This window comes from Tiliqua scincoides, chromosome 11, assembly GCF_035046505.1.
Source record: "Tiliqua scincoides isolate rTilSci1 chromosome 11, rTilSci1.hap2, whole genome shotgun sequence".
In the NCBI taxonomy this organism is placed as follows: domain Eukaryota; kingdom Metazoa; phylum Chordata; class Lepidosauria; order Squamata; family Scincidae; genus Tiliqua; species Tiliqua scincoides.
Window position 1 is genome coordinate 27,863,515 of NC_089831.1, and position 12,294 is coordinate 27,875,808.

At 58.7% G+C, this 12,294-nt stretch overlaps 2 protein-coding genes across 22 annotated transcripts in view; one reads left to right on the forward strand and one right to left on the reverse strand.

The window, feature by feature from the left end:
• The first annotated feature begins 2,536 nt into the window (after window positions 1-2,536).
• On the forward strand, window positions 2,537-10,406 carry TREH (trehalase). The gene is made up of 15 exons (XM_066639182.1): window positions 2,537-2,592; window positions 3,834-3,934; window positions 4,386-4,533; window positions 7,285-7,372; window positions 7,453-7,553; window positions 7,640-7,732; window positions 7,851-7,967; window positions 8,079-8,201; window positions 8,285-8,334; window positions 8,409-8,603; window positions 8,697-8,917; window positions 9,200-9,311; window positions 9,562-9,674; window positions 9,941-9,994; window positions 10,153-10,406. Exons 1-15 carry the CDS (start codon window positions 2,537-2,539, stop codon window positions 10,285-10,287), a joined length of 1,707 nt encoding a protein of 568 aa, XP_066495279.1. The 3' UTR covers window positions 10,288-10,406.
• A 715-nt stretch (window positions 10,407-11,121) lies between these two features.
• Window positions 11,122-12,294, reverse strand: part of PHLDB1 (pleckstrin homology like domain family B member 1) — a 36,628-nt gene continuing 35,455 nt past the window's right edge. For 16 of the 21 annotated variants that reach the window (XM_066639240.1, XM_066639259.1, XM_066639258.1 and 13 more), the window contains 2 exons: window positions 12,037-12,075; window positions 11,122-11,855 (listed from right to left, as the gene is read on the reverse strand). In XM_066639240.1, the coding sequence (XP_066495337.1) occupies window positions 11,554-11,855; window positions 12,037-12,075 (341 nt within the window). In that variant the 3' untranslated portion in view covers window positions 11,122-11,553. The remainder of the gene's footprint in view (window positions 11,856-12,036; window positions 12,076-12,294) is intronic. The other 5 variants (XM_066639260.1, XM_066639249.1, XM_066639248.1 and 2 more) reach the window with 2 other exon arrangements.

A 12,294-nucleotide genomic window follows, 5' to 3' on the forward strand; every position in this document is an offset into this window, starting at 1 on the left:
ATCTGTGTTACTTAGTGCACAGTCCCTGGGCCCATAACCTGTTGGAGGAAATTAACAATAGTTTCCTCTTTGGGGGGGAAGCAGAGTAGCTTAAGCAGCGGACCCCCCCCTTTGGGTATCACCCCAGGGAAACTCCCTCACCCAGCTGACTGCTATTCAATAAAAAGACAGAGGCACTGGCTTGTTAAAGTTGCAAAAGAAGAAGTTATTTACTTACAGTTCCATTGAGTGTATATTTTCAGCATCTGATTAGGATCAGAGGTTCAGGTAACACTTAGAGATAGCAAGGCCTTGGAACTGCCTCGCCCTGCGTGCCGTGTGCTCAAGATGGCCTGGGCATCAGAGCCCTGGTGTGTGCATCTTGACAGGTGGTCAGGGGACAAGAGGAAGTGCTCAGTGGAGAAGGGAAGGATAAAGGGTTAAGGGCCACACCCCACAAGGATCACAGGCAGAAAGGTTAGAATCACTGGGCCATAGCTTGAGCCCTTCTGGACAGCATCCTGCCCGCTCTGGACAGCAGATGGAGTTGCACCAACTCCAACACCCAGTACTGAAGGGGGCCTTGGGTGCATGAGTGCACACCCAGCCTGTAGAAGGTCTCAGGTCTGATCCCAACCAATGATAGCAGGAGAGAAGAGGGCTTCCCCTCCCCCTCCGCAGCCTGGTTGCCATGGCTCCACCGTCAAGCCCTCTCCCCTGCTCAGGCTTCTCCCTAGTACACAAGTCTGCTGTCCAGGGGTGGGGGGCTTGCCTTGGCCAGGTTTGCCACTGCAGCAAGACTCATCATGAGCAGCCCCCATTTCAACAATGCGAAGAAGCAGCTGCCAGGTAAGTGGGCAGATGGCACTGCTGGTGCCTGCCCAGCCAAGCAATGCTCCCGAAAGGGCCAAACTTCAAGCTGGGGCTGAGTGCTAGTGGTGGCCACACCTGCCTTGCCCAGGTGAGTAGAACTGGTGCAGGGCAGGTGCTGGCAGCTGGCAGCCACTTTGCCCAGCTTTCCTGGAAGCTGTGGCCTCCTGGGTGGTGCGCCCATGTTGTAACCACAAGACTGTCTGGCGTGGCCAGAGGATATCAGGGCAATGAAATGAGGCTGGGCCAAGAGAGGGTACTGGAGTGGTAAAAGTGGCAGATGCTGCCAAGTGAGTGGTGAACTGGGTGCCTGTGCAGTGCATGTTCTGTGGTGAATGTGCAACATTCCCTGGCCTGGGATGCTGTCCTGAAGAGGTGCAATCTCCCCAGTTTTGGCGCACACAGTTGCCACTTAAGCTTCAAGCAATCATATTGAAAAAGACCATTACTGTTGGAAGCAGGTGCTGCTCCACACTTGAGGGTGTTCAGTAAGTTCTCTGGTGCGATTCCTGCTTGTGTTGTTTAAGGATGCCTGGAATAAAGACTAAAGGCACATGCTGTCAGGCCTTTGGCATCCCAGGCCCTGAAATTGTTGTAAGCCAGGATGTGGCAGGAGGGGCCTTTGATGTCCAGGCCCAGTATGAAATGCCAGTTAAAGGAACAGCAGCAGCACTGTCTATGCTGATTAGCAATCAGCTGCACCTGTTACAGGTGGGAGTCACGTGACTTGGGGGAGATGTGTGCAGAGTCACGTAGGCTATGGTGGAGTGGTGCAATGCACCACTAAACAGCCAATCAGATTGGGTCACAAGACTGTCTTGTGCTACGTGGTTGCCCTACTCTGATTGGCTGGCCCCGGTATATATGGGGCAAGCACAGACACCAAGGTGCCGGTTGGTGTGGTGGAGTTTCTGCATGCCGTGCTGCTGGTCTGTGTACTGACTTGGACTGCCTTCTCGTGACTGACCTTCGGTATCCCTGACTCCTGGACCATTTGACTGACTACTCCTTTACCAATACCTGCTTCTGCAACAACAAGCCTGTGTCTGCTCCTTTGGCTCTGTTTGGGATTGCCTGCTTCTTGGGCTGTCTTCCCCTGCCATTCTGCTCGTGGGAAGGCAAGGGCTATCCTCCCCTGCTGACCTGACACATGCTGCCTCCAGTGTTCTGGTAGCCATTTTGGAAACAAAAAGAAATGAGCCTGGCTTCCTCGTGCCTGAACTGGTTTGTTGCGGCTACAATAACATGTTCATCCCTCACAATGCTGCTGGGACAAGAGGACTTGTCCTCGTCCCCTCGAAAAGTGACTTGTGTCATGTCTACTCTGGCCCTGCCAAAGATAACCTGTATGGCAGGAGTATTCTGGGAAATGGATCCCTTGTGTTAGAAGAGCTGGCAGTTGGCTGCATCCCAAGCTGGGCGCAGTGTGAATTCTGCAGAGCAGGCTGTGTGTAGTTGGGTGTTGGCCACCTGCTGAGCAAGGAGCTGCACCCCAGCCCTCCCCTCCCCACATGACAGAGTCCTTTCCACCCTGCCTCAACCACCTAGAAGGCCAGTTCAGACTTTGCTCATGATCTTTGCACTGCCTTCCTTGTGGCACTTCCTCGAGCAGGCATTCTTTGCTTGCCACCTCTCTGCCAGGATGCAAATCCCAGCCTGGTGTCTGTTTCTGGGCTTTGGTCTAACCATGCCAGGGCAGCAGGCAGCAGCAGCAGCAGGCAGCCTTCCACCACCCTGTGACAGGTAAGGTGTTGGGGCAATGGGGCTGTGAGGCCTGACAGCAGCACCAAGGCAGTGGGCGAGGCTCAGGGCCTCTCCCAGTCACAGAGGCAGGTCATAGCTGAGCCCAGCTTGTCAGTACAAGACCCCTACCAGACCGGGAAGACACATTCCCAACCAGCCGTCCTGACAGACCTGGGACCCCTGGCTTCACCCCTTGCCTGTGTCAAAACTGGTGGTGAGAATAGGCAACACTGGGGGAGCTGTTGGGCTCTCCCTTGTGGTGCGAGATGGGAGGATGAGGCTGGCCTTGATGCCTTCTCCTGCCCTTTAGTCAGTCCCCTTCCGGGCATCCACAAGCCATGGGGTAGAATTTCCTACAGGGCAGCAGGAAAATGACCGCTGCCAGGGGGTGGGGTTTGGGCACATGGCTCTGGCTGGCCCTTGGAGCCTCTCCTCTCTGCACCCCTTTCTTGCAGGATGGAGAGAAAGCCCATTTTGCAAGATGCTACAGAGTAATGGGGAGGAGGTGGGGTGGGGAGTGCATGCCAAATCACTGCTGGACTGCCCTGTTTTAGAAAGGTGAGTGGCAGGGGGAAGCGTGCACATGTATGTGGCGAGGAGCTGGAGTGGTGGTATTCTAATGGGGACACAGCCATTTTGTGAAGGGCTCTCATCTTCTCCATGCACCCACTTGCTCTCCCTGATGCCTGAGAGGCCAGCCAGATGGGGACCCTCTCAGAGGGGTGCTTATGCTCTCCTCTGCCCTGGATGTGCCCCTGCCAGGAAGGTGGTACACGCCCCTTGCACTTTCCTACAAGCCAGTGGTGCACTTGCAGAGGACAGTCACTGCCCATGTAAGAGCCTGTGGGGAATGAGCAGCAGTGATGGAACCTCTCCAGGCCAGGTGTGTGACACGCAATTGCTCGCACACTACTGAGCAAGACCTGTGGAGAGACCACTACACAGCGCTGTTAGTTTGGGGCAGAGCAGCCCCCCCCATCTCTTAGGAGTGGCTGTCTTCTTCCTCTGCCCTGTAGCTCCCTGGAGGCTGGGTGGTTATTGCCACAGGCTGTCCCAGCAAAGGGTGCCAGAATTTGATGGGGGCGGGCGCCCTCCATGCATGGTGCAGAAAGGGACATAACCACAGGGCCTGGTGGGGACCCAGAATGCCCACTCCCCCTCCCCCATGTCTTTGTTTCTCAGAGGAGCAGGAAACCCTGCAGCCCTCACCCCCTTCTGCCCTTCCCCTTCCCCTCCCCCAGCCTGATCTACTGCACTGGAGAGCTCCTTGGACAAGTCCAGAACGCCAAGCTCTTCAGTGATGACAAGCACTTTGTGGACATGCCACTGCGGGAGGACCCAGGTGAGTAGCCAGAATGCTGGGCAGGGAGTGGCTTCTGCAAGTGACTGCCCACCTCTGGGCTGTCTGCTCACTGGACACCAGCTACTACGGTTGGTGCCTTTCCTCAAGCAGGCCTGAGGTCCGCAGTCCAGCCACCTGGCTGGTTCAGGGCTGGGGAAAGGACCTTGCTCCGGCCATGGTGACAGGTGCCAACATGCCCTGTGTGCTCAAGGCAACACAGATGCATTCTGTGTTACTGGAAGGAGTGATGGCAGCAGGCCAGCCCCCAATGCCTTTGCATGCCTGGCACCTCTCCGAAGTGAGCCCCACTTGATCCAGCCCATGTCACTGACATGACTGGGCTCCAGGCATGCTGGGACAGGCTCCACACAGCCTCCTTCTGCACTCCAGTGCTGGTAGGGCTGGGGCTCCCCAGCTTCCCTTCTGACAGCTGCCACTTCCTTCTCTCCAGAGGTGGTTCTGAAGCAATTCCAGCAGCTGGTGAATGCCACGCCTGGTGGGCTTCTGTCCAAGCAGCAGTTGGCCGAGTTCGTGCAGAGCCACTTCTTTCCCCCTGGGGAGGAGCTTGAGACCTGGGAACCTCCAGACTGGACAGGCAGGTACAACTCACAGCTCCAGCAAGCTGCTCAACCCTGCTCTTGCCTATCAACCCCACTCCCCTATGGCCAGGGAGGGGGGTTGGTGCCCTCAGATGTGGCGGAGGCCCCTCTCGCAGGTGGCTGTGATGGGTTGTAATTAAAAAGTCCATGTGATAGGATGAATTTTACTACACTGGTATATCATTCTCCAAGTCATACTTACTGGGGTCAAAACACTGCACTGTTAGAACAGTATCTCTGTGTTAGTAATCAAATGTCCTGCCAGTAGGTGTTTTTTCCAAGGTAAGATCTTGGCAGGACAGATGCCTCAACTTTGGTGGGTCAGGATAAAACAGGAAGAGGGAAAGATCCAGGCACCTAGAAAGTCTTCCAAGAGAAATTCTCATGACTGTTGCAGGATGAGTTATTGAGTCCACATTTGTTTATGCCGTATATCGGGGGTATCCCCTGGGGGCTGGGGGATAAGAATAGGCCCTCAGTTTGGCTGTACTTGTCGTAAGAGGCGACTAAATAGCCACTGGGTAGATGGGACTCGTCAGCCTGGGAAGCAGCTCATCTGAGAGAAGGAAAACTCTGATCCCAAACCTCCACTGCCTTGTGGCTACATCCAGTTATGGAAAAGGCTTCAGGAGTCAACCTCGAGGCAAAATCCGGAGCCGGAGTCCCTGAGGCAGTTCACAGCTGAACACAGTCACGTTCTGGCAACTCCTGCGACGCCGCTGGAACCAACCGTATTGGCCTCTGCCTTTCCATTGGACCATTCCAGCGACGTGGAGAGGGGGGATTTGCTGAAGGGGGGGATTTGCAGCCTATCCTCCATAGCTACTTTACCCAGGCTTCGCGCACTGGAGAGGACACTCTGTTCCAGAACCACCATTCAGAGCGTGACACCATAGTCTTCTGAGACTGAAGGATGCCAACAAGATATTGGGGTTGTCCAAAGCTTTGGCAGGAGGGCCACATCATCTCTCTGACACTGTGCTGGGGGTAAAAAGAATTCATTTACATTTTTAATTTACATACATTTATATACATTTACATAAATGTATATATTAAAAATGAACTTATTTGAATGAATGAAGGTCTTGCAATAGCTCAAGGCCTATAAAAGGCCTTGCTGCTACTGCATCACAGACATGAAACAGCAAGCAGTGGAGGAAGCCCTCGTCCCACAGCTCACACAAGAGGTCAGTCACCCTCATGCTGAGAGCAGCTGCATTGGGCCAGTGTGGGATCCAGCAATTCTCCGGAGGGCCAGAGGCTCATTGGATACTGGGGGCTTCCTGAGGGCCGCAAGTGGCCCCAGGGCCGGCGTTTGGGTACCCCTGCCGTATATAAACACTAGAAGAACTGGGGGGGCTGATCACTGGAACACATAGCTTAGATTCCAGAACGTGCAGCATCTGCAGCCAGGGCACTCTTCAGTAAAGAGCCATCACTGCTGCTGCTGGTGATGATTTGATAGCAATCAGGTCAGGCAAGTGGCCACCCATCTGCAGGCACATTCCCCCCTCACAGACATGCCCCTGCTCTCATCCTCTGCAGCTGGTACCTGTCACAATGAGGATGACTGGGAGATCCTGGGTGGGGGGGCGGTGATGACACCTATCTGTCTGCAGCATCCTCTTCAGCTGTTCACTTTGCAAGGACCAGCTGGGAAGTGAGGGAGGCCACACTGGCTGCGGCTCCAGCTTCATCTCCAAGCACTCCAGAAAATAAAGCCACACCAGTGACAGTGCTGGAGGATGAGAAGATGCTAAAGTCCTGCCCCCTTTAGCTGCTCTGTCAGGGGAGGAGGAAGAAGGCAGGCTCCCAAAGAGGAGTAGTGCCTAGTAGTGAGCATGCACACACCCCTTCCTGCTCCGTTTTCTCTTTGCTGGACCAGCCACTGACCAGGGAAAACCCTGGTTGGCAGTTGTATCTGCTGCCACCATCCCAGGTGGGAAGGTGAACACCAGAGGCCCTTACAAAAAAATCAAACCCATAGTGGCATCTGCAGGGTGAAGAGACACAACCTACTGCGAACATGGACTATGCAGGCAGAGTGACTACTTTCAATTCTTTTTCTTTTGCACTAGTTCATTAAACAAAAGGGGGGGGGGAATACAAACAGGCTTGACTGGAAAGCATAAAGTTTGATCTAACTGCTGCCAAAGAATCAGGCCCAGCAGCTACGGCCAGGAGGCTGCTCAACACAGCCATGGACTGCACGTGGCTGGCGTCCACTGCAGTGGGAGAGAAGGGCACGGCCTTCATGCCACCAGGAGGGGCCTGGTTGGCCCCATGGCTTTGGCTCCACAGGCTTAGGCCTGGTCCTGCAGGGCTGCTGGTCTTTTCTCACCCTGGACTGGGAGTAGGATCCATGCTCCCATTTGGGCCATCTGGAACGGGGGTACGCGTGCAGCTGGCCCTCCCACCCACAGGGGGCAGACCTGGTGGGCAATTGTGCTGCTGGTTTGTAAAGAGCACCCAGAACTAAATGAAAGGCAGTGCGTCACTGCAAGCCTGGGGTGCTCTTCCCAAGGGAGACACTGATGGGTCCCTGGTAGCACCCCCCCCACCAAGGAGAGGTGGAGGGTCTTTGGGACAGGGCTGCAGCTCCAAGGCGGAGCACCTGAACTGCATGCCAAAGTCCTGGGTCCACTGCCAGGTTCCAAAAAGGCCTCATCCCAGGTAGTGGCGTGGCTGGCATGTGCGTGTGGCTCCCTCTGCACGCACGCACACACGATGGTCTCTCCCATTCCCCTCCAGCCCTCCCCTTCTTGAGAAGATTTCTGATGAGACACTGCGGTCCTGGGCCCAGGAGCTGAATGCCAGGTGGAAGAAGCTGGGCAGGAAGGTGAGCCCCACAGTCCCAGAACCCCGGGGGGGGGGCCTAGCTGTGCATCCCCGTGAGGGTGTTGCCTCTTTGCCTTTCAGATGAAGCCGGAAGTCGAGCTCCAGCCGCAACGGCACTCCCTCATCCACGTGCCGGAGCCCCTGATAGTGCCTGGGGGGCGATTCCGGGAGTATTACTACTGGTGAGGCTGGGTGGGTGCGAGGCTTAGCGCTGCCTGAAAGCGACCTCCAGCGTGCTGCTCTCCAGCCTGGCCCTCTCTCACCACAGGGACTCCTTCTGGGTCATCGAGGGCCTCCTTCTCTGCAACATGACAGCCACTGCCCGGGGCATGATCCAGAACTTCCTCCACCTGGTGGACAGGTGAAGGGCGCCTGAGTGGCGGCGGGGGAGCGGGGAGGTCCTCTCTGCACCTCTGTTGGTGGCTTGGGGGGGGCAACCTGCTGCTGATGGTCCAGTGCCTCTCCGTTCTTGGTGGCAGATTCGGGCACGTGCCCAACGGAGGCCGAATCTATTACCTGCGCCGGAGCCAGCCGCCCTTCCTCACCCTGATGATGGAGAGCTACCTGAAGCACACCAACGACACCGCCTTCCTGAGGTGAGGCCCCTGCCTTCCCTCCCAGTGCCCTAAGGCGGGCGTGGAGGCCCCCCACCCGTTGCCCTTCGGCCTGGTTGTGCTGGCACTATGGGCTGCCTGTCCCCCCTCCAGGGCCAACATCCACCTTCTGGAGGCCGAGCACCGCTTCTGGCAGGAGCAGCGCGCCGTGAACGTCACCTTCGGGGGCAAGGAGTACACCCTGAACCGCTACCACGTCCAGGTGGGGGAGCCCAGGTGAGTGGGTCGCGGGGGGGGGGACGCGGGCCTGCTGCCGACCGCCCGGCCGCCGACGGCTCCTCTCTGTCTCTCCCGCCCAGGCCAGAAGCCTACAGCAGAGACGTGGACGTGGCCGCCGGCCTGGAGGAAGGTAGCCTCGGGGCTTGCGGGCGGGCTGGGGGGGGCGCCCGCGGCGGGCTGGTCCTCAGCGCTGTGCTCCCGCAGAGGCCCGGCAGCAGCTGTGGGGGGAGCTGCAGAGCGCCGCCGAGTCCGGCTGGGACTTCTCCTCGCGCTGGTTCCTGCCCGGCCCGCCGCCGCCCGAGCTGCGCGACACCCGCACCAGCGCCGTGCTGCCCGTGGACCTGAACGCCGTGCTGTGCCGCGCCGAGCGCCTGCTGGCCGCCTTCCACCGCCTGCTGGGTGAGCGGGGCCGGGGGCGCGGGCGGGCGGGGGGCGCGGGCGGGGGGCCTGCTGGGCGCCGCTCACCCCCTCCCTCCCTCCCTCCCTCCGCAGGGCAGGCCGAGGCGGCGGCGCGCTTCCAGGCGGCGCACGAGGCGCGGGCGGCCGCCCTGCAGGCGGTGCTGTGGGACGCGAGCGCCGGCGTCTGGCTGGACTTCCACCTCGAGCGCCGGAGGCACAACCGCGCCTTCTACCCCTCGAACCTGGCCCCGCTGTGGGCCGAGTGCGGCGCCGCCGACCCCGCCGCGGCCGAGCGGGCCCTGCGCTACCTCCAGGTGAGCAGCGCCGGGCCGGGCCGGGCCGGGGCCTTTGCAGGCGGGGAAGGGGGCGGCCCCGCCTCCTGGAGTCGCAGCCCCTCGCGTGCGCAGCGGGCCGGGGGCCGTCCGAGAGCCCGCAGGCAGCGCGCGCGGCTCGCCTGGCTGGTTCTGCCCCGCCCCGTCGAGGCGGGACCGGCGGGCTGCGCGTGGGCCGGGAGAGGCCGCCGTCGGGGGAGGTGGGGCAGCAGAGGCTGCGTTGCTACGCTGGCCTGGGGCTGCCCGCGTGCCTGTTCTCCGCAGGAGAGTTCGGCGCTGTCCTTTGCCAATGGGCTGCCCACCTCGCTGGCACGCACGGGGCAGCAGTGGGACCTCCCCAATGCCTGGGCCCCTCTCCAGCACATGGTGATTGCAGGTAAGGCCTGCCCCAGACTGTCCAGTGGGGAGGGGCTCCTGCAGCCCGCCAGCCCAGCTCTCACCCCTGGCAGCTCTGAGGGCTCTCGGGGCAGCTCTGCCAAGGCAGCAAAGCTCAGGGCCTGGCTGGCAGCACCCACCTGGTCAGGCCCTTCCCTCAATTGGAAACATTGCCAGATGGCCTCCCTGCCCCTGCCTGTGTGAGGCCAGAAGGACACGTGCAGGACCTGATGCCCCTTCTTGCCCCCCAGGCCTGGCCAAGGCCTCATTCCCCCGGGCACAAGAGGTGGCCTTTACCTTGGCTCAGAATTGGGTGAGGATGAACCTGGCCGTCTACCAGCAGCACCACCACATGTACGAAAAGGTAAGGCTCTTCCCAGCTGGGTCTGCTGCTCCCTGGTCTGTTGTTCGCTTGTGACCAGGCCTCAGAGGTTTTCAGAGCAAAACCAACTTGCCCTGCCCTGGGTTGGGGGAGGGACTGGGGGGCTGTTACCCCACCCACTCCGAGATCTACCACCAGGAGGTGGCAGTCTTGCCAGGGCGCTAGGAGGGGATGCTGTTGCCTCGCCTCCTCTGTCTAGTGAGTTTGTGCTCCAGGCTGGTACAGCTTCCAACTCTCCATCTCTCTAGTACAACGTGGAAGGAGATGGAGCACCAGGTTCCGGTGGGGAGTACCAGGTCCAGGTGAGCTTCTTCCTTCATGACCCCAAAGCAAAGCCATCTCGCTCTACCCCACTCCCCCTTTCAGCTGTAGCAGGAGTGGTGGGGCCTGGGCTGCAACATTGCTCCTGCCTCTGCCGTGGGGGCTGTTCTAATCTTTTCCTTCCTATCCGCCCCTACAGGAGGGGTTTGGCTGGACCAATGGGGTGGCCCTGCAGCTGCTAGACCTTTATGGCAACCGGCTCACCTCGGCAGCCTCTTTGGTATCTTGCTCCTGGGCCTGGATCGGGGTCCTCCTTACATTGTGCTTAGAGTAGAAGCCGTGTGCAAGCCCGGAGGGGGAGACCTGCCTGGAGTCATGGCCTTTCCCCAGCTGCCTGTTTGGGCTGCTCATTCACAGAGGCAGGCCCAGGAAATAAACCCAGCGGCTGTCCTTGTCTGCATTTCGTGAATCATCCAATTCATTTAAAAACACGACGAGCCCCCTGGTTCCGCCTTCGCTGTGGCCACCCAGTCCTTTTGGAAAGTCATGAGCGCAAACAGGAGCTTATAGAATCAGAGCTGGAAGGGGCCTGATAGGTTATCTAGTCTGATCCCCTGCCTCCAGCAAGAAATCCTCTTAGAGCATCTCCAACAGGTGCTTGTCGAGCCTCTGCTGGAAGATCTCACATGAGGGGGAGGCCACCACCTCCCTCAGCAATCTGTTCTGCCAGACAGCCCTTTTTTCTGATGTTCAATCGGAATCTGTTCTCTTGCAGTTTGTACACAGTTCTACTTTCAGAAGCAGTTAAAACAAATTTGTCCCTTCTTCCACATAACAGCCCTGTAGGTACCTGAAGAGGACTATTGTACCCCCTCTCAGCCTTCTCTTTTCCAGGCTGAACATACCAAGTTCCCTCCACTTGGAGAAGAGAAGGCACTGCTCCTCTCAGAAACGGCTTAAGCCGGAGTGCGCATGTGAGGCTCAGGCTGCTCCCCAGGGGACAGGCATGAGGGAGAGCTTCGGAGCAGGGACCGGAAGTTTTGGGAGAGCAGCTCTGGGATGCAGGAGTCGCCAGCACCTGTGCACGTCTGCCAACACTGCGCTATGCCCACTTGAGAGGTGGAAGCAGAAGAGGGGTGATCTCTTGCAGGAAACTTCTGGGGCCGACTGGCCATTCTCAAGCAGATTTATTACTCCCCACATCCACATGCGAAACAGGCCCCATAACCTGAGCTTTGGGAGAGCCCCAGCGAGGGCAGGTATAAAAAGGCCCTGTACGAAAACCAAAGGTTGAGTCAAGACCCCTCTAGGCACAAGCAGCCAAACTCACGGAAGGGGGGGGGGCCTTCCTAGCTGTGCTGGCTGGGGGGGGGAGGCCAGCTGCTGGTGTTGGAACACAGGAAGGGTGGGCAGACCACCCCCAAGGCACATGGTGGTGGCTGGGGCATCAACTTAAGAACCCCAGGCTGCCTGCACTCCCCTCCCAGAGAAGCCCCCTGTGCCAGCACCCAGACAGCTGCTGCAGTGGTTCTCATCTCTCCGAGCCTGTGGCAGGGTGCATGCAGTCTTTGGTGCGGCACTTGCCGTTCTGCAGCAATGTCTATGACCTCACAGACCAGAGGAATCCTGGTGACCTGAGCTGGCTGCAGTCCAGTCCTAGGCCCCCATCCCTCGCAGGCCCCTGTTCGCGCCTGTCCCTCTCCTCCCTGTTGGCAGGAGGGAAGCAGGCAGAGGGATGGTAGTGGACACTCTGGCTGGAAGTCAGTTCAGGAACTGTGTGTAGCCCTCTGCCCCTGTCACGATGACATCCATCCAGATACGCATGGCCTCTGCCGAGGGTGCCACCATGTAGTAAAGGCGGTCGTGGGTCTTGACACAGAAGGTCAGGGCTGGGTTGGGGCTCTGGAAGGAAGAAAAAGCAGCAGCCCGTGAGGGGCAGCCCCCCAAGGATTGCATGAGGGGATCTAGGCAGGCTCAACTGCTTGGCTGTGGGGGAGATGATGTGCCCCCTCCAACTTCAAGGGGCAAGTGGAGGGAAGCAGCAAGGAGCCCACCACCCTGCTGAGGAAGCCTCAAGACCAACCTCTCTGGTGAAGGGGACAGGGAGGAATTCTGCTAGGTGCTAGAAGAGAAGAAAGAAGGGGGCATTAAGGGGGGCCTGGGGGGAGGGGGGCAGGCAGTTAGTGGCCGCACAATGTGTTAAGGGGGCTGCAGCTGCACACAGAGCCAGAGGAAGGTCTGGGGCAGTCTTCACACCACAATCCACAGCCAGAGAATCCAAATTCTGCCCAGGGTGCGGCCACGCCTGCCCCTGTTTCTGTGGCGGCGGCAGCAGGAGCCT